The following is a 19,635-nucleotide window of genomic DNA, read 5'->3' as shown; positions in this document are numbered from 1 at the left end:
ATATTTATCTCTTTAATATTACAGAAACATTGCTTGCCTATAATAGTCAAGCATGATTCTAAAAGCAGCATTCAAACCAATGTGAACTCTACAGGCAACTCATTCTCATGTCTGGTACGTGCATGAGAGAGTAACCGATAAAGAGGAGGTGCTTGAACTCCAGCCCCACCCTCTCCTCTCGTCTGCCTTCCAGTCCTCCACATGAAGAAAAACTCATTGTGGAAACCAGAGACTGAACAGCAGGTTGGGTTCTAAAAGCCTCACATGTCTACAACAAAGTGACAAGCTATGACTAAGATCTCGACGAGACAGCGAGACAAAGATGATCACGCCTCAAGTCACACAGCGATGGGAAGCCAATTAAAGGAACAAGAAACTGAAATGAAACCAGGCTGGTTGGTGGAAATTTCACGCCACTCTTCTTCGTGAAGAACATCATCAACGGTGTATGGATCCTTCTTTCATGAAAGGCTCAAGACTGAGGTCAAGAATCTTCTGAGCAATTTGGAACTGTGGATATGAAGAACAAACATCTAAAAATCAACTTCCTGTGCCGGTAAACAAGGCGGCTATTTATTCAACCACACACAAAGCATCCACCATGCCTTGTTGAGAGGAAAAAGAAGGTAAACTGATGTGGTTTGCTCATGCAAATGCTTATGTGCGCTTTTTGCACTTTGACAGTAGGATTACACAACATCTGAGTGGTAAGAAGCTCCTTCTGGCAGCTTTGTGAAATGTATACACACTGGATTTGTATACCTTTTCATGGAATTTCATGTTTTGGTTCTGACCTTTAAAAGCGCTGACTGACTCCTTTTAAGCCAAACTCTAATCGATGACAATGACCGAGAACAATTCAAACACAAACTGTACCAAAGATGACTTTAAATATGTGTTATACAGCTCCGTTTTCAGTATTGTCTTTATTCTTGGGCTGCTCTTCAACATGGTGGCCTTGTACATTTTTGTTTGCAGACTGAAAATGCACAACGAGACCACAACATACATGCTGAACCTTGTGGTCTCAGACACCCTCTTCGTCTTCAGCTTGCCTTTCAGGACGTTCTACTTTATTAACCGTCAGTGGCCTTTCGGCGACGCTCTCTGCAAAATCTCAGTGGCCTTGTTCTACACCAACATGTATGGCAGCATCCTCTTCCTCACGTGCATCAGCATGGACCGCTTCCTGGCGATCGTTTACCCCTTCGCGTCGAGAACGTTGAGGACCAAGCGCAACGCTAAAATCTCCTGCTGTGTGATCTGGGTGGTTCTGCTGTCGGGAGGCCTAACCGCAAGTTTCGTAATGGACACCACTTCGTATACAAACAACAAAACGTACTGTTTTGAAAACTACTCAAACTCCCAGTGGAAGTCCAAGGTATCGAAAGTCGTGGTGTTTATGGAAACCGTGGGCTTCCTGATTCCGCTGATGATCAACTTTATCTGCTCTATGAGGGTCCTACAGACCTTACGACACCCGGAGAGCATCAATCGCGGAGGGCAGTTGAAAAAGGCTAAGATATTGCGTATGATTGTGGTGCACTTGCTAATTTTCTGTTTTTGCTTCATTCCGTACAACGTCAATCTGGTCTTCTACACACTGGTCCGAAGTCAGGTTATTACACACTGCACTGTGGAGTCAGTGGTCCGGACAATTTATCCAATTGCATTTTGCGTTGCCGTAACCAACTGTTGCTTTGACCCAGTGATCTATTACTTCACCTCCGAGACGATTCAGAACTCTATTAAACGGAAGTCTTACACTGTCCGCAAAAACACGCTAAACAACACAATCGACAACAGTGTTAACAGAAATGATTCCATAAATAAAATCACATCTCTTAAAGTTAAATTCATCATTGAAGAGTCTACAATATAACCAAAGTCCAGGCACAACTTGTTTTTTATACCCATTTTATAATAAATTATTTTCTGACATACTCTGCCAATGTTAGCAATTGGTTGGCAGAGGAAATATTGACTGATAACCAACTGAAGACTGCTGAACTTGCAGAAGTATGAAGTTTGAGTATCATCTTGGTGCTAGAATGGATGCGTGTTTACAGGCTTAACTCAACTACCATTTTCTTTAATGGATTATTGAACCTGTAATTGTATAAGAACTGTATATGACTGAGACCTGACAAAGAAATATCTGTATTTCTGTACAAAGTGCTTCATTTCAAGACAAACAACAGATTAAATAAGCCTTAAACTTTCTTGCTTTACATTGAAAAAGTCTAAATGTATCATGAATTAATAATGAATATTTTTTACAGCATTTAATAATCCAGGTTCATTTATTTGATAAATAACTATAAGTTAATTCATGTTCGTTTAAAATACCCTTAATTTATACAAAATGTATAGAAATTAAATTAAATGCTGTTGTTCATTGTTTTTTCATATAAGCTACTGAATTAACTAAATGTTAATTGAACCTTATTGTAAAGTGTTACTATCTAAACAAAGTTCAAATGTATTTTGTTTTACATTTCAATGTATTCATGCAATAAACCTCTAGTTTATGTATAGTAATATTCAGCAAAACTGCCAGTCTCGTATAACAAATGACACTTGGGATAAAAATGTTCAGATAAAATATTCCCATGTGTCGTTTCATGTTTATTCCTGGGCAATTCAGACGGTTTGTATTGTTTTCCAAGCCAAATCATGATTAAGGTAAACAAATTCCATTATATCCGTTTAGTCGGAGGACAAACGGTAAGAGGAAAAGGGAGTGACTCAGCGAAGGCTTTGGTCTACCGATTATATCAAGGTTTGTCAATGTAAGAAATTAAGCTGATGACGAACAGGTCTGCAGGGTGTGCCGCTTATATGCGGTTAGAGATTTACCCAGCAATAGCTCAAGCAGTATTTTTCATCTTTTTTTTTCTTCTTTTTTTTCAATTATATTTATGACAATTTCTGATTTACATTATCTTATTTTATTTTTAAATATAAGTTTTAAAGACATACGATGAATGAACTGAATGTCCCAAATCAAAGCTGCATTTCAGGAGCATAGGACAGGACTGAACGAGCCCTGCTCCATCACTCACACTGCATTCCTTGCGCAATCACATGCCCGGGGGCCACGCTCACAAACACTCAAAATCATACCTCTAAAGGGCATTTTAAACAGTATGCGATAGGCAGCAGGCTTTGCATGTGATCTTGCTGCCACACACACAGGAACCTGAATGGAATGAGCCAGTGCAACAATTCCAGCTCAAAGCTTAAGTTAAAAACTGCATTTCTGAGAGTGATTACTTTAAATTTTGTTCTTTTTTTGATGTAAATGCGAATAAAATGAACAAAATTTCAATTAAATGTAATTTATTTCTTCACAAAATGCCTTGCATGCACATAAAAATAGGACAAAGTTACAAAAAGAAATGATTCACAAAATGTCAGAACTCAGGAAATTAGGAAACTGTGACTATGCTACCTAAAATGCATTTTTGGTTATAAATAAAATGCCTAGTGAGAGGAAACTGGTAGATTCACAAAAATAGTATCTTTGTTGTGTGTGCCACTAGCAGCAGGATTTCTGTGCATTAACTTGGCAAGTGGTTCCACTTCCAGAGTGACCCTAAAATGCATTAAATGCATGTGTGAAAATCTACAATGTGTCAGGGTACTCCATCAATAACAGGTCCTTAACTTAAGTAAACATTAGGGATGCGCCGATCCGATATTCATATCGGGTATCGGCTCCGATAGTGCCATTTTTCTCGGATCGGGTATCGGTCAGAGAGGGCCTATCCAAATCTGAGATTTTTTTTTTTTTTCCCGATTGTGCGAATTATTCTGTGCTACTTCTGACGATAGCTTAATGTGAGCTACATATGAATATTTAAGTCCTTACATTAAAGTTCACACAAACTCTTTTCTCCGCTGTGGCTGTCAGTCATTCGTTCAGCCTTTAAACCCTGGTCGCGTTCGGTTACAGCAGTTTTTTAATAAGGCAACAACATATGATAGATACGATAGGACAAAACAAATACAGTGCAGCTCGAACTGTTTTTATACAGTCTATGAGCACGAAGCGCTTACAATGTGCGCATCCAGTGTATAAAAACAGTTCGTGCTGCACTGTATTTGTTTTGTCCTATCGTATGTATCATATGCTGTTTCCTTATTAAAAAATATGCTATACATTTAAAAGAAATGTATTTTTATTTTATAGTATATACTTATATATAAATACATTCATGAATGTTTTTAATGAATGGATTTTATAATAATACAAATAGCAATGTGTAACATTTTAGTGCAACACTTTTATTTGTTCCCCACAAAATATTGTTTTTTTTACTAAATGTTTGTATTTCTAAAATTATTGTGCACTGATTTTTCTAGAATAACTTTTTCTGCCGAATTATCCACTAACCTAGTTTATGATACATTTTTGTCATAGATTATAAATATACATAGGCCTATATTTTTTCATATTTATTGTTTATTTTATTTTTCTTTATAATGAAGTAGTCTGTATCTAGTAGATTGTGAAAGAATGATTATCAGTTCCACACACAGAGATATATAAATTCTACATTTATTTAAATGGGGGGGAAAAAAACTTCACTGGTATCGGATCGGTAGCTGTATTGGCCAATACCAAACCCTAGGTATCGGAATCGGTATCGGAGGCTAAAAAGGCGGATCGGAGCATCCCTAGTAAACATAAGAAAATAAAACAGCCATTTAATCTGATACTGCCTGTGAATGTTTGTGATGATCCGTCAAGATTTGATTCTGAGAAAACTGAGGAAATCGTTCACTGGATCAGATGAATCAGATGAGTTTTTGGACATGCATAGACCAACTAAACTAATTTTTCCTGTGTAGTGCTTAACATTTAAATAGGCCAAAACATACACTGTCCTGGAAAAATCCAGCTAGACAGCACAACACATCCTTGGACCGAGACAGACAAGTGAAAGCAAGTTACTAAAGGGGTCAAAATACAATAAACAAAATGAAATTTTCAACAAGCTGGAAAATAAATAGCTATAATGTCACTTCATAAATTCATTTTGCTGTAAAATGATGACATACGACGCAAACATTACTAAATCGGTTTTGTAGTTTAACACATTTTTACAAATGCTTTTCAGTGATGCTCAAAAGTCATTCTTGATATTTTGGCAAAACCTCATCTACGTTAGCCAGTTAGATAACATTATCTTTGTGAGAAATCAGCAGAATTTGCAACAGCAATGTACAAGATATCACAGAAAACCAAAAAAGGTTGTACAAGATCAAAGTAAAAGGTAAAATACATTTTTGTCAACTGACCTTTTTTTAAGTCCTTTTAGGTGTCTTGTAAATCACCAAATTTTATATAACTGTGTGAATTCAGTTTGTTCCAAAAACAAAAATTAAGTAATAGAAGCAAAATTTAAATAAATTTAAATTCGCAGTAAATAAAGTCTTATATTCTGTTTGACTTGTACATGAAGAAAACAAATACGTTTTTAAAATTGAAACAGTATGATTAAAATGTTCCAGCTGTATATGCGGGGTTTTTTTTTTTTTGCTTTCTATTTTAAGTAGATTGCGTCTGTATCCAGAGCTGAACCTACTATATTAATAATAAATCCACTCCCCCATCCAGATTTGAACAGTTATATGGCACATGCATACACACACACATTTATTGATTTAGTGTGACTATATATATATAAAGACTTAATATCTGTTAAAGGCACCTTCACTCAAGCTTGAGAGTGAACAGAGAATGTTCAACTAACCAAGAGAGATCGGAGTGAAGATTTAGCCAAAGATGGATGAGATAAAGCAAAATGGTGAGTTTATTTTTACTTTATCTATGCTATCTACAATTTAGAAGTGCTATCTACAATATTCCCATCAAGACAAGGCTGCTCTATGAGTTTGTTAAAAGTTTATTTATCCTATATACACTCAATGTAATAATAAAATACATTTTCTAACCGAAACTGCCACATTATGCGCATTTCTATTAATACATAACATATAACATAAATAGCATATTTAAACAGACTCAAATTATAAAATCTACTCAGATTTTGAACAAAGTTAGAGATAAATTTAAAAATTATCAACACTGAATATGTTTTTCCATGTTTTTATACTAAGGTTAAACCAAACATTTCTGAAAGTATTAATATAGCAGACAAAATTAATTCTTTCTATTCAATCAATTTAACATGCATAAGACAAGTTTAAATGTGCACATTTACTATGTGCGCAAACAAGCAACGGCTGCTTTCTAAATGAAGTCCTCCTCTGTCATAATTCAATCACTTTACATTTCCTTTTCATAAACCCAGGTCATATAGACACAGCCGCCCTGGCTGATTATGACCAGGTGAGAGCAGGTGGTTCGCTTTACATGAAGAGGAAGTTGTAACTTTGTAAATTTCCTTCTACGCTTTGAGGTGGCTATATGAAGAGGTGCCTTCTGGATTGTAACCAAATGAATAAAAGTCTAACTCCATGGTGCCCGAAACCTCTTATTATATTACAGTTCAAAATGTTAGTATTGGTATAACCTAGACTTGTGCCGGTATTCGGTAATGCGATATATCACGGTAATGAATGTGCACGATATTGTTATCGTGGGCACTTCTAAATACCGTGAATAATTATATATTACAAATTACACGTTGTTAAAATTGAAAGTTGCAACTGTGTTATTTAATGAGCTAACCTGAACTAAGACTTGTATTTTTTAAACAGAGATTAATAACTTCTGTAGCAAATGTAGCTATTGCTCATTGTGAATGTTAATGCATTAACTAAGGTTAACTAATGAGGTCTTATTGTAAAGTGATACCTATTGGTCTTTATAGTTCTTTTGCACTTTAATCTGTGTAAAACTTTTAACTTTATACATTTTTCTGTATTGCTTTATTGCATTTAAATGTACAGTTATTTTTGTTATAAGAAAAAAGTTATTAAACCTGTTATACTGTATTATGACAGCACTTTTTTTAAAACTAAATTTCAATATCGTGATAATACCGTATACCGTGATAAAAGCACTAGCAATTAATCGCAACATGAGAATTTGATACCGGCATATCCCAAGTATAACCATACAGCTATTTTCCCTCTTGCCAAAGACAGGTTCCTCATTTGGCTCTGGACTGCAAGAAGCAGGTTTTGACTGATGCAAACCCAAGGCCGGCCAAGCTGAAAGTGATCATGGATCTCCATAACACAACGTACATATCTATTCAAGCCAACTGCACGGTGGACACCAGCTACCGCTTCATCTACTACAAGATCTCCTACAGCGTGATCTTCATATTCGGCGTAGTCAGCAATGCCACAGCGCTGCGGCATTTTTGCCACATGCCTAGGACATTCACCAGCACGGCCGTCTACATGGCCAACCTGGCCGCTGCGGATATATTCTTCGTGATCTCCCTTCCCCTGCGCATCTATTATTACCACAACAAAGCCACCACTACCTTCAACCTCACCGACGACTGGTCTCCAGGAGGTGCTTTCTGTCAGCTGACCTTCACGTTGAAGTATATCAGCCTATACGGAGGAATCTTCTTCCTGGTTTGTATTGGAGTAGACCGCTACTTTGCCGTGGTTCACCCTCTACATCAGCATCTGAGGAAGGTTCGCACCGCCCGCATGCTCAGCGTTGGGATCTGGTGCTTGGTTCTGGCACTCAGCCTAACTCTGCCCTTTCTGTATTCGGCGGCATCCCGATGGCACAAGTCATGCCTCTTGGATCCATCTTCCAAACGCCACCGTACTACAATCCTAGCTGCTCTCGTCTTGGTGCAAATCGCCTACCTGTTGCCCGCGTTGCTCCTGCTGTTCAGCTACTGCAGCATACTCCGTGTGCTCCGCAGGCTGCCGCACCGCAGGAAGATCCGGCACCGACGCACACTCACTGTCATCTACTGGGTCCTGGTGGTCTTTTTTCTCTGCTTTACCCCTTATCACCTCAATCTGCTAGGTTACACTCTTACACAGGTGGGCCTTGTGCACAGCTGCGGCCTGGCTCACGTCACAAAAGTGCTTCATCCTGTAGTGCTCTCACTGGCCAGCACTAACTGCTGCCTGAACCCCCTTATTTACTACTTTTCTAGTAGTTCGGTACACAAAGAGCCGACTGGCAGCAGAGGAAGTGCTAGTCAATGAGGTGTTTGCTCAGGAATGGAGCATGAAAAGTTTTAAACATCATTTAAAGGAGACCTGTTATGCCCCTTTTTACAAGATGCAATAAGTCTCAGGTGTCCCCAGAATGTGTCTGTGAAGTTGCAGCTCAAAATCCCCCACAGATCATTTATTATATAATTTTGAAAATGCCTAATTTGAGTGGAAGCAGAAACACGCTGTTTTCAGTGCATGTCTCTTTAAATGCAAATGAGCTGCTGTTCCCCACCCCCTTTTTCCAGAATAGGGCTGTGCCTTTATAGCTTGTGCCTCAGATACTCTGCTAAAAAACATCTGTTTGGCTTTAATTATCATGTTTATTACGTTGAAATCATGCGTTTTAAACCATATCAGTTTAAACTTTTGATATACAGTTTTCTGAGCGCACATATCTGAAGCACGCGCACAGAAAGTGGCTGTCACACAGCATGTGAGTACTAAACTAAGTTCTCTTTCATGTCTTATTGCGCTTAAACTGTCAAATACACACAAATTTGTTAAAAACACACGAGTTACAAAAACACAGTCGGTTATGTTTGTGAAGTTAAACAGCTGTGAAAGAAATCGTACGTTTATATAAGATCTGTGTGTAAGATAATAATAATATACAGTAAATAAATAAATAAATCCACTGCTCTCTTGTCTCCTCTGAGGCTGGGACTCTAAATAGTGTTCTATGCACGTCAGTGCAGCCAAAGACAGAACAGTTAGCATGCTTTGCTCGAACATTCGCCATGGCATTAGAACTGGTACACGGTTGTCGCTTGCGAAAACAATGGCTTGCCGTGGGTGGAAACTTGCAGATTAAGGGGCGGTAATATTATAAGATCCCCTTTCTATGTCACGGGAGGAGCAAAGTCTGAGTGTCTCGTTTTTTCACAAGCTTGCAGAGAAAGGCTTACCAAAAAAAAGGGTTGTTTTACATATATGTCACACTGAAAGGATCACTCTGCCATGTTGGAGAGTAGCTAAACTAAACTGAAGGCTTGCTAAACAGATGCTTTAGTGACTGAATGAAGTAAACAATCCACGTAAATGGCAGTGGACAGTTACTCACCGCTTTCCAAGCGAGACTCTCCATGATAACGTGTTCACACTGCTCCAGGTGCTTCATCATGTCGTGTTTCAGGGTGGGCTCGGCTTTAATGAAGCTCTCTATCACCTTGTAGAAGTCGAAAGCAGGCAGCTGGAAGACGTCCAAGATCCAGGGGAAGCACAGATCAGTTTCCACAGAATCGCTGGCCCCTAAGCTGCGGCCAAAACCTCCACTCTTTAAGGAGTTCCCTGGAAAAGGAAGCAACATGTGCGGCTAATGTATACAAGACTGTTCTATTTTAAATGCAATCTATAAACTGAAGCTAAAAAAGGCTTTGGATAACACTGAGTTGTTGTAAAAGTGTAAATGGCAAGCACTTACCAACATAGGTTGCCATTACAACTTCCAGGGCACATGCAAGCAATGAGGTATGGAATGCTGCATTGTTGAGAAGTTTACTGAAAAAGGAAGTAACATGATTAATTGTCAGTGTATATTTCATAACAAAACCACAGGTTATTTATGGCCGTAATGATCTGATAAATGATGGTTAATGATCTGACATGATGTTCATATTGTTCTTACCTGAAGTTTTGTACAGACAATCTCTTCTCCTCCTAAAAACAGCACAAATGTGACCCCCAGAAAACAAATCTGACTAATAATATGACTGAAAGTTTTATTAAGGCTTACCGATTTAAGCATGGACTCCATGACTTTGTAGTAGAGCTGGGCACCAAGATTAAACCGCTGAAAATACACACAATAAAGTTTGTCCCTTTGTTGTAAAAAGTTTGGGGTTGATTTTTTTTTATTTTTTTTTTTAAATATTAACAAGATAAGGTTTTAGAAAAAAAAGTCTCACCAAGGTTGCATTTATTTGATCATAAAAAAATTCAATAATATTGTTTAATATTATTACAATTTAAAATGACTGTTTTCTATTTTAATATATTTTAAAATAAATTAAAATGACAGAATTTTCAGCAGTCTTGGCACTCAAGAAACATTTCACATTATTATCAATGTATTATCAAACGGTTGTGCTGCTTAATATTTTTCTGAAAACCATAGATACATTTATTTTCAGGATTCTTTGATGAATGAAGTAAAAAAAAAAAAAAAAAAAAGCATTTATTTGAAATCTTTTGTTAATGTTACTGTCACTTTTGAACAATTTAATGCCTCCTTGCTAAACAGTAGTATTAAAAATCCTTCTAACCAGTTACTGTTATCTAGGGTGTCATTTATGGATTCACAAACATTGAAATAATTACTACTATTATGGCAGCATAAACAAAAAGGCCTGATATTGTCTGATTCAAATTAGACAGACTTATCTACAACCGTACCAGTATGATGGTGATAAATGTAAAAAGAAAAATGTTTAGCAGTACCTTTCTGCCCAGCCCCTCACAGTGTTGGCCCACAGCCTGAGCAAACCTCTTGATGAAGACCTGACCCAGCTGTTCAACCCTCTTTCTGATCTCTTCGGATGGGTCAACAGTGCAGTTCTGAGAAACACATTCCAAATATATTATTATATATCACTTTGTTTCTGTATAATATAGATCTGGCTTTTCTGTTTAGCAAACATAATATTTTTTAAAGGAAATACCTTGTAATAGACTACAAGATTGCTTGAGGGCTGGTCACTGACTGAGGTGAGATCAACCCTGAGCTGCTGTATAGAGTTCATTGCAGCCCTGGAAAAACAAAACATGGAACATGAGGGAAAAGAGAAAAGTGCTTGCAGGACTTAAGGTTGGAAAAGTTTCCATTATGGTAAAATGTTTTCAAGGAGACCTTTGCTATTGGAAAGTGAACTTCAACAAACTCAGTTAGAAGAGGTACTTTTGCTCATATACATCCTTCAAGAAATCAATTAATGATATGCATTAATAAAAGCTCTCCAGTCGAATATCCATTAGAGTACAGTGTGTTCCCATTAATAAGCAAAACCCAGGATAAGTCAGAGCTTTGGGGGCCACGTGAAAACACCAAAACCAGATCTCAGAGGGAATCCCATCATGTGGCATAAGCTTAGAGCATTACAAAACTGCTAGGTGCACATAATGCCATTCACACAAGTGACCCTAAAAAAGTGAGCAAATTCCCAAGCTGCTTTTCTTCAAAAAAAGGTTTCAAAGATTTAGGAAATCATTCTGATATGCTGATTTGGTGCTTTTTTATTAATGTTGATAGGAGAACTGGCTCATTCTTTCATGTGCTGGCTACTGAAGGAGCAAAGTCGAACCTGATTGGGGTCTGTGGAACTGGAATTGCAACATCATCTCCAGACAGATTCTTTCTTGGAGTCATTTCCACCTTTGACCTATGAGGAATATTGACATTTATTCCAAAAACATATGTATCTGCAAAAATGTATGACAACATGATTTTAATTTGATCACACTTACACTTCTGTTTCGCTGGGGGAAAGCGTCTCATCATCAACCAAGAACAACCTGGCATCAAAGTCCTTGTTTTTGTGGTACAGCTCTTCATATTGCTTGGAAAGTGTTTCCAGCTACAATAAAAGCAGAACAGATGGCCACATGCATTACTTTAATTCAGACATTGGAAGGAAATTGTACTTTATGTCTTTCTCATAGCTGTTACTTTATTGTTAATAATCAGAGCTGAACCTGCAATAACATTCCTAATTATCACCATGCAAACAGAGAGTCCATAAAACTGTGTACATAGTCCAACATGTAACAAGTTATAAAATACAATACAGGCAAGTTCAAATTCATAGTCCAAGGTGGGAAGCACCCCATGGGGATTTGATTAGTTATCTAAAAACCCTACAGCTCTCAAAAGCAGAAGCAGCTTTTTTTTTTTTTTTTGCATATTACTCACAGGAGGAAGTCCTTGGAGTCCTGACAGACCCACAGAGTCCAGGAACGCACAAAAAGTCGTCTGGTACACGTTTTTCACCTGAAAAAGAAAATAACACGACCTCTGGTTAGAAAACAGAAAAAGCTCCATGCATGTGATGAGCTTCTTTTCACACATAGTTATGTAAATGCAGACGTGATTATCCAAATAAGATCTATTTTATGGACCCAAGCTGTGTTTGAAAGCTTGCAACGGCTCATGGGATTGTATCTGAATGAGTGCCAACCTCATCCACACTGCAGTCGCTCTCCTTGCACAGTGTTTCCAGCAACTGCACGTCCATCTCTGGAGGACGGGTTTTGGCTTTGCCCTGATTACGTCGGGATGTCCTAGTTGGAGGACTCAAGGTGGATGAACTAACTGCTGACTCTGGAATGAAAATACAAGAATAATAACATAATTTCGGTTAACGGAGATAACAGGGTAGTTGCAAGTCAGAAAAGGCTGATCCTTGAGATACTATCACTATGCCCTTAAGCAATGCACTTAACCACTTGTCATTCCAAGTAAAATAAGGCTGTTTTTAAGGTGTCCTCACCAATGTAAGTAACATAAATTTCACTCCCCAAAATGACACTGAAAAGACTCTGTTACTGTACTAAATGCTGCAAATACCAGCAGGAAAACACTGATAACAATATTTTTTTGTATTTGCCCAAATAATTCTCACTAAATAAATCATTTTCACTTATTTACCCAATGGCATTTAAAACATGTCTCCGAGCAGAGGAATGTGAGGAGCACTCACTGTAGGGTGACTGAAGCAGAGACGGAGTGAAACGCTTGGTAAAGAACTCCAGAACACACAGCAGCAATTGGAAGGCTATCACAAGGTCATCCTCCATCTGCAGAAATGTTCCTGTACAGGATAGATGACACAAAAACAAGAAGTGACAATGTGGCCATGAGGATACTCTATCCATGACACATATAACCCAGAAAACTCCACTCACAAAAGCAGAAACTGTAAACAAGGCTTATTATTTACATGGACAAGGAATGGAATGTGACAAACATTTCCATTTTTCCTTAATGACTCACCCTTGGCCAAGAGGAACATGGTCCAACTGCTTTCCCAAAGCTCTGTTCTCCTTGAAGGAAACATACATGGGACAGTAAGATCACTGGTGTTTAATGGAACAACTCTAGAATCTTCTTTAGGTAACTACAGATGGCCAAACAACAGAATGAAACAGGAATTTTACTCACTTTGCTTTGTCAGGCTCTGCAGACATTTTTTCACAAGTCCTGGAAAGAAATTAAAGATGGACTTTAAGTTAGTCTCAGCACACTTGAAGAACATCTGGAAAGGGATTTATACAGACTGCATGCACTAGAGGTGCACCAAAATGGCAAAAAAATTAAATAAATAAATACAATTATTATTATTATTATTATTAACAACAACAGCATTAATAATAACTATTATTATTATTAATAATATATTTAAATAATAATACTTAATAGCTAAAAAATACAAATTTGAAAATATTACTAACTAAAATATTTATCAGTTATTATTAATAATAAAAGCATAATAGAGTAAGCGGAATAAAAATGTTTAATATTCAATAAGATAATCTTTGACATGGAAGAAATTAAACTGAAGGCTGAATAAATAAATGCACTTAAAAAATTAACAACAATAATAATACATAAATAAAAACATTTATTTATTCAACAACTGCTAATTTATAACAAAAACTCAATATACCTAGATAATCAATTTAAATTTTAGTGCATCATTAGCACATACTGTACATTATAACCACACAACCAAAAAAACCCAACATAAATGCACTGAAAGCCACATATAATGTCAAACAAGAGTTCATCGACTGTTCTAGACACATAAGCGTGAAAACTTTATTTTTGATGCAGTGAGGAGGCTGCCACAAATAACCACAGAGCCTGCTGGCACAATGCACTCCAAACACAAAAACAAAGCACTACTCTGCAGCTTGACCACAGACTTCAATCAGACCACATAACTAGACTTTCTGTTCACGCCGTTTTTCAGTAACTGCAGAAGAACAGACTGGACTGGGGCCAACTGGCTCTTAAACGCAAATAACCCACAAAGCAGATCTATCTTATACTGAGACAGCTGCTGCCACCTTCAGGTTTACAAATGCCATGTAGAAACATTTCAAGGTTTTAACCATTCAAATAGACTAAGAAATTAATCATCAAGTTATAATGCAGATCATGCAATACAGAAGCTTAAGCAATTATTGTAGGCAAAATAGAAAACCGTTTTAACACAGTAATACACAACAGGTTTCATCACCCAAGGAGTGAGGTGAGATGAGTCAGGCATTCTTTAAATGAGATGCAATGCACGCATTATCTAAATCAAGTGACTTGCTGAGGGAAGGGCGAGCACACCCTGAGACATGCCCAAATATCACCCGATTAGTAACTGTTTAGTCCTTTACTGTAATGAGCCAGTAAACCTAGGCTGTAACCATGTCTTGAACACTGGGGGGGACCAAGTGTTTTTATAAAGCATAAAGAAATAGAATAGTGACGGAAATTCGAGGTCTAATACTAGTTGGTAGGTAGCCTAATAATTTTGAGCTATTTGCAAATAATATTTTAAACACATGCGCTTTTATTTATATGCCTAATATGTCAAAAACGCAAAGCGTTTCATGTCTCGACATTGCAATGCATGCTTATAATAAACAGAACATTATCATTATCATGGACGCAAACAATTATTGTTATACTTCTCATTTGTGGTGTTAATGGGCCTTAAGCCATTGTATTTAAATGTTTGAACACATACAAAATTTGCTATAGTCAACATGTCCTCACTATAGTCAATTAAATCCACAATTCAAAGACAGTGAAAAAATATCTGAAATGAAATAAAGAATTATTTTACTCAATATACATTATCATTCAAAGGTTTGGGGTGAGTAAGTTTTTTGAAAGAAAATGAATACTTTTTTCAGCAAAGATTAACATGAAATTGATCAAAGGTTCTGTTCTTTTGCACGTATTTATCAAAGAATCCTGAAAAAAATGTATCATGGTTTCAAAAATATTAAGCAGCACAACTGATAATAAGAAATGTTTCTTGAGCACCAAATCAGCATATTAGAACCATTTCTGAATGATCATGTGACACTGATAATTCAGCTTTGCCAAAGAAAAAAATATTACATTTTAAAGTATATTAAAACTGAAAACAGTTATTTTAAAACCTACAAATATTTCAAAATATTACTGTTTATTTTTTATTTATTGACAGTTGTCAGTAGATCTTGAATGCTGATTAAATCAACAAAATGCCAAAACATTGCTAAATTAATCCTATTTTCATTATAAAACATCACTACTACAAATTTAAAGCAAAACTGTACAACAACACTTACTTCACAAATCTTTGGTAGAGAGCCAGTGTCACATCGTATTTGTTCTCCAGTCGTTTCAAAGCAGTGTTCACTTTAGGGCTTATTGTGTCCACGTTTACATCCATCTTCCTCACAAGACTGATGAACTGCTTCACACTGCAGAGGAAGAGCAACTTAATTAAAGTGTAGTATATGCATTATTAACACCTTAAAGATATAACCACACTCCGACAGCTCAAACTGCTCACCCCAAGCGAGAAAACCAGGATTTCTCTATGATATTTATTAATTTGCCACACATACCTTAGTCCAACTACTTTCAGGAACTGTGTGAAGGTGAGGCTGAGGCCATCAAGCTCCATGCCTGCAATGAACAGACAAGCTCCCCACTGCTGTCTGTTTGAATATGGCATCTAGCATGGAGGACACACGTTTGTGTTATCACATATTCATAAATGAACACATTAGATTGGTAGTGCAGACATAAGAGGAAGGCGTACATTTGCCTTGTCCATCGACCTGATCTCCCTCTCCCAAATTCTCCACGCATGATCACAGATGGGATTGGTGGCCTGAAGCTCCTCACTGAGAGACACGAACTCAGGCTCCTTGTCCTTGTGTCTGGTAAAACAACACAGTTGACAGACATGAGTAAACACATTGTGAGGTGACTGACACTATTGTGGGGTGGTCACTGCTGGTCACGCAACATTGCTTATACACATAACAAACATTTGTCAGCTGTTTGGGAACTACGTGAGCAGTATATAAGATCATTTTTACTATTTAGGCTATATATTTTAATAAGATACAGGTCAGAACAAGTATGTTGTTTCATTTTTACAAAAATATATAGGCTATCTATTACACTGAATGATAATGGAACATATTTTGACATTTTATTTTCACAAAGGATATCTGAAACATTAAAGTAGACACTTTACTTGCATTTAATATGTATATAAAATCACTTCTGTAAATTTTATTTGATGCAGGCACCAAAATGGAATGTATATAATAGATGTACACATAAATGGTGAATGAAATATTTTACACAATATTTACTTGACTATTCTATTAAAAGTGAAAACAGAAACTGTGGCCAAATATAGGCCAATAAACAGATTTATTACTAGCTACAGTATACTTTTTTTGTAGTACATACAGCTTAACGGTGGTTAATGTAATAATACTATAGTAAGCACAGTTAAATGCTGGATGCGTAAAGTAATTAAAAACGATGAAAAACTATTTGCTATCAAAAATAGAAGCATGAACACGTTTAGAAACTGTAATTTATAACTGTTTATAACTCTTATTCATTCATACAGTTGGTCGCTGGCTTCTCCCACCATCATCAATAACTAAAGACTGTCAGTACTACTCATTCATTACAGTGTGTTGTGTCGTTGAGATTTATTTTCGAGGCAGTGGCGCGGTGTAAGCTCACCGTTCGGGGCTCAGCACTGCGTTCTCGCCGCTGTCCGGCGATCCGCTCTTCATGTTCCCCTTGAGCTCTTTCTTCTGCGGGGTCCCGCTGCTGCGCTTCTTCGGCGGCATGTCGACGGTGTCGCGAGGAAGAGCGCGTTCACTCACAGCACAGCGAGCGATCACAAGCGGCGGGCTGGTGCTGGTGTTGATGTTGCTGTTGTGGTTCGTGGTTCGATGTCGGAGCCTGAGATCGCTTGTTTGTGTTCGCAACTCTCCACTATTTCCTCAACTACCCAAAACGCGGGAAAATTGATCGACGCAACATCCGCTACTATAGCGTCACGTCCGGTTTTTGCGCGTAGTCAACAGCAACTTTTTAATGTTACAGTGATTTTAAAACTTATTTTTTTCTGTATGAACAATGTATTCAGATTAGTGGATGGTAAAAACATATATAGTTTAAAATGCAAGTGAAACATACACGTGAACTGTTTCAAAGACTTTCTACTCAATTCTAAACTCGCCAGACGGCATTGTAGGTCTACTTTTAAAATGAAAATCGCTATGCATTTATAACGATTTGGATTAATATTGTTATCAGAACACTTAATATGCGCCTCACATGTGAAGGAAACATGTTTAAATGTTCATGACATGAGACAATAAAACACGTTTTTGACATTTACAACAAATTATTTCTAATATTATACAATACCATCTATCTATCTAAAATAAAAGTGGAGAAGAACGTCAGCACATAAGACGATAACACTTTATGTAATATTCTATTCACATTAAGTGATTATCCCTTATAGAAGTAAATGATATTTTGCATGACATGGTAGACCAGTAAGATTAAACAAGTAAGCTTTACAAAAATATAACAATGTGCAACATGTCATATTTGAATGTCTATTTTTTTTTTATTCCCTCTCATGTTTTTTTTTTTTTTGTCATTTTAAATATTGATATAATATTGGTCATATTTTTTTCCTCATGAAAATCTCACAGTTTGTCCTAATTGCACTGACTGCATGTCGAATCAGCTTGAATAAGCCGTTTTTTTCCTACAGGATCATTATCTGTAAGCCATAATCATAAAAATTTCAAGAAATAAAGGCTTGAAATATTTCACTCTGTGTAATGAATCTATATAATATATGGGTTTCACTTTCTGAAATGAGTGACAAAAAATATTGACCTTTGTCATGATATTCTAATTTTTTGAGATGTACCTGTATGTATATCCATTTTAGTGTTTTATTCCATTTGGGAACCTTTCTTTTGTTTCTCCATAGGTTTATTTATAACAGCAGTTCACCCCATGAATTGTGCGTTATTCATTAAAGAATGACTTGAAAATATAACCACCATTTAAAAAGAAACACCAAAATGCTATAAACAGGAGCAAAGGCACTAACGTGCTTTGTCTGGAGTGAGAGATGTAACAAATACAATTGCCAATATCAAAACTCTGCCCACATACCAAGACGCTGTGAAGCATCCTCACACAGTCTCAGTGGAACAACCATCATGAATACGTCACATATTTAACTCAGGGAGTGACAGTCCAAATGTATGACTACTATGCAGCAATACAGAAAATAAACCTATGCACTGAATAATGTGTCATAAATCAATTTCAATTGTAGTCAGACAATATTTGGCACACACATCTCCAGATCTTTTCTTCTTTTTCTTGTACATTAAGGATACTCATATTGTGCCATGAATGTGTCATTGATACATGGAAACAAGTCAAAGCTTGCAGGTACAGACCATGAGACTTGGCCATGGACACAGACATTATTCTTTGATCTAATGGCAAACACAGACTTACGGTGCTTGTAACAATATCCTGAAGGAAGATGAAAACCCTTGCATTATCCAGCATTATCCTCTGAAACTACAGAAAATGACCTTAACAATGACTTACGACTTTGGGTTGAGAGGTTACTTCAGGCTTTAGGAAGCAATGTTGAAAATACAGTATATGAAAGGGAGTATGTGAGTGATAAGGAAAATAAAAAAGAGGGAGAGAACCACCTGTTATAATTCCCAGGGTAAGCATATAACCAATGAGAGAGACCTCTCCAAATCTTAAAGTCCACTGTTTTTTTTTTTTTTTTGGGCCAGGAGCCTTTAAACGTCCTGCTCACAGGAGCATGGTGAACGGTTTATCCAGGAACTTGCGGAACTCGGCCAGCCACTGTGCACCAACAGCGCCATCTACCACCCGGTGATCACAGCTCAGAGTCACAGACATCATGCTTGCCACATCAAACCTACGAGACACACAGAAAACACACGCACTGACTGGAGGAACTGTTTTAAAAGCGCCATGTATATTAGTAGGGCTGATGGCAAATTAATGTCTCTCTATTTCCTTTGCTCACCCTTTTTCGTTGTCTGCAGGCAGCAGTCTCTTTTCTGAGCCACCCACAGCCAGAATGCAGGCTTGAGGAGGGTTAATGATAGCTGAAAAATGCTTGATGCCATACATGCCCAGATTGGAAATAGTGAATGTATATTTATTATGTCTATATAAATACACACACATACATGTATATTTTAAGAAATTTAAGAAAATATGTTATGTTTATATATTAAATATTTATCTGTAATATAAATAATATAAATATATACATGTAAATATTTTCCAAATATATACTGTATGTGTGTGTATATATATACACGAAGAGTTTATTTGCAAAAACAGATAACTCA

The 19,635-nt window shown here is 36.9% G+C and overlaps 4 protein-coding genes across 4 annotated transcripts in view; 2 read left to right on the top strand and 2 right to left on the bottom strand.

Annotated features, from left to right (window-relative positions):
• Window positions 1-2,925, top strand: part of LOC107731453 (lysophosphatidic acid receptor 6-like) — a 17,676-nt gene extending 14,751 nt beyond the window's left edge. The window contains exon 3 of the mRNA XM_016542540.1: window positions 501-2,925. Coding sequence (XP_016398026.1) covers window positions 839-1,882 — 1,044 coding nt within the window. The 5' untranslated portion in view covers window positions 501-838 and the 3' untranslated portion in view covers window positions 1,883-2,925. The remainder of the gene's footprint in view (window positions 1-500) is intronic.
• LOC107731452 (retinoblastoma-associated protein-like) overlaps window positions 1-17,037 on the bottom strand; it is a 28,810-nt gene extending 11,773 nt beyond the window's left edge. The window contains exons 1-17 of the mRNA XM_016542539.1: window positions 16,928-17,037; window positions 15,978-16,098; window positions 15,781-15,890; window positions 15,499-15,633; window positions 13,325-13,363; window positions 13,157-13,206; window positions 12,864-12,974; window positions 12,342-12,484; window positions 12,077-12,154; window positions 11,632-11,741; window positions 11,469-11,546; window positions 10,830-10,917; window positions 10,609-10,725; window positions 9,905-9,961; window positions 9,797-9,828; window positions 9,593-9,669; window positions 9,233-9,459 (exon numbers count right to left, since the gene is read on the bottom strand). Of these exons, the coding sequence (XP_016398025.1) occupies window positions 9,233-9,459; window positions 9,593-9,669; window positions 9,797-9,828; window positions 9,905-9,961; window positions 10,609-10,725; window positions 10,830-10,917; window positions 11,469-11,546; window positions 11,632-11,741; window positions 12,077-12,154; window positions 12,342-12,484; window positions 12,864-12,974; window positions 13,157-13,206; window positions 13,325-13,363; window positions 15,499-15,633; window positions 15,781-15,890; window positions 15,978-16,098; window positions 16,928-17,037 (1,683 nt within the window). The remainder of the gene's footprint in view (window positions 1-9,232; window positions 9,460-9,592; window positions 9,670-9,796; window positions 9,829-9,904; window positions 9,962-10,608; window positions 10,726-10,829; window positions 10,918-11,468; window positions 11,547-11,631; window positions 11,742-12,076; window positions 12,155-12,341; window positions 12,485-12,863; window positions 12,975-13,156; window positions 13,207-13,324; window positions 13,364-15,498; window positions 15,634-15,780; window positions 15,891-15,977; window positions 16,099-16,927) is intronic.
• Window positions 7,184-8,211, top strand: LOC107731455 (lysophosphatidic acid receptor 6). Its single transcript, XM_016542542.1, has one exon. The coding sequence runs from the start codon at window positions 7,201-7,203 to the stop codon at window positions 8,158-8,160; it is 960 nt and encodes a 319-aa protein (XP_016398028.1). The 5' UTR covers window positions 7,184-7,200; the 3' UTR covers window positions 8,161-8,211.
• A 1,129-nt stretch (window positions 17,038-18,166) lies between the features above and the next one.
• Window positions 18,167-19,426, bottom strand: LOC107731441 (dihydrolipoyllysine-residue acetyltransferase component of pyruvate dehydrogenase complex, mitochondrial-like). The gene is made up of 2 exons (XM_016542520.1): window positions 19,305-19,426; window positions 18,167-19,193 (listed from the first exon to the last, which is right to left on the bottom strand). Exons 1-2 carry the CDS (start codon window positions 19,409-19,411, stop codon window positions 19,064-19,066), a joined length of 237 nt encoding a protein of 78 aa, XP_016398006.1. The 5' UTR covers window positions 19,412-19,426; the 3' UTR covers window positions 18,167-19,063.
• Between the last annotated feature and the right edge of the window lie 209 nt (window positions 19,427-19,635).

Source organism: Sinocyclocheilus rhinocerous, unplaced genomic scaffold, assembly GCF_001515625.1.
Source record: "Sinocyclocheilus rhinocerous isolate Xijiao unplaced genomic scaffold, SAMN03320098_v1.1 scaffold2988, whole genome shotgun sequence".
Lineage (NCBI taxonomy): Eukaryota > Metazoa > Chordata > Actinopteri > Cypriniformes > Cyprinidae > Sinocyclocheilus > Sinocyclocheilus rhinocerous.
Note: the sequence above shows the minus strand (reverse complement) of the source record. Positions and strands in the feature narration are given on the sequence as shown.

Excerpts from the sequence above, each read along its gene's own strand:
- LOC107731455 (XM_016542542.1), top strand. The coding sequence starts at position 7,201 with ATGGATCTCCATAACACAACGTACATATCTATTCAAGCCAACTGCACG.
- LOC107731441 (XM_016542520.1), bottom strand. The coding sequence starts at position 19,411 with ATGTATGGCATCAAGCATTTTTCAGCTATCATTAACCCTCCTCAAGCC. Across the intron at positions 19,194-19,304 it reads CCTGCAGACAACGAAAAAGG|GTTTGATGTGGCAAGCATGA; the intron begins GTGAGCAAAGGA and ends TGTGTCTCGTAG.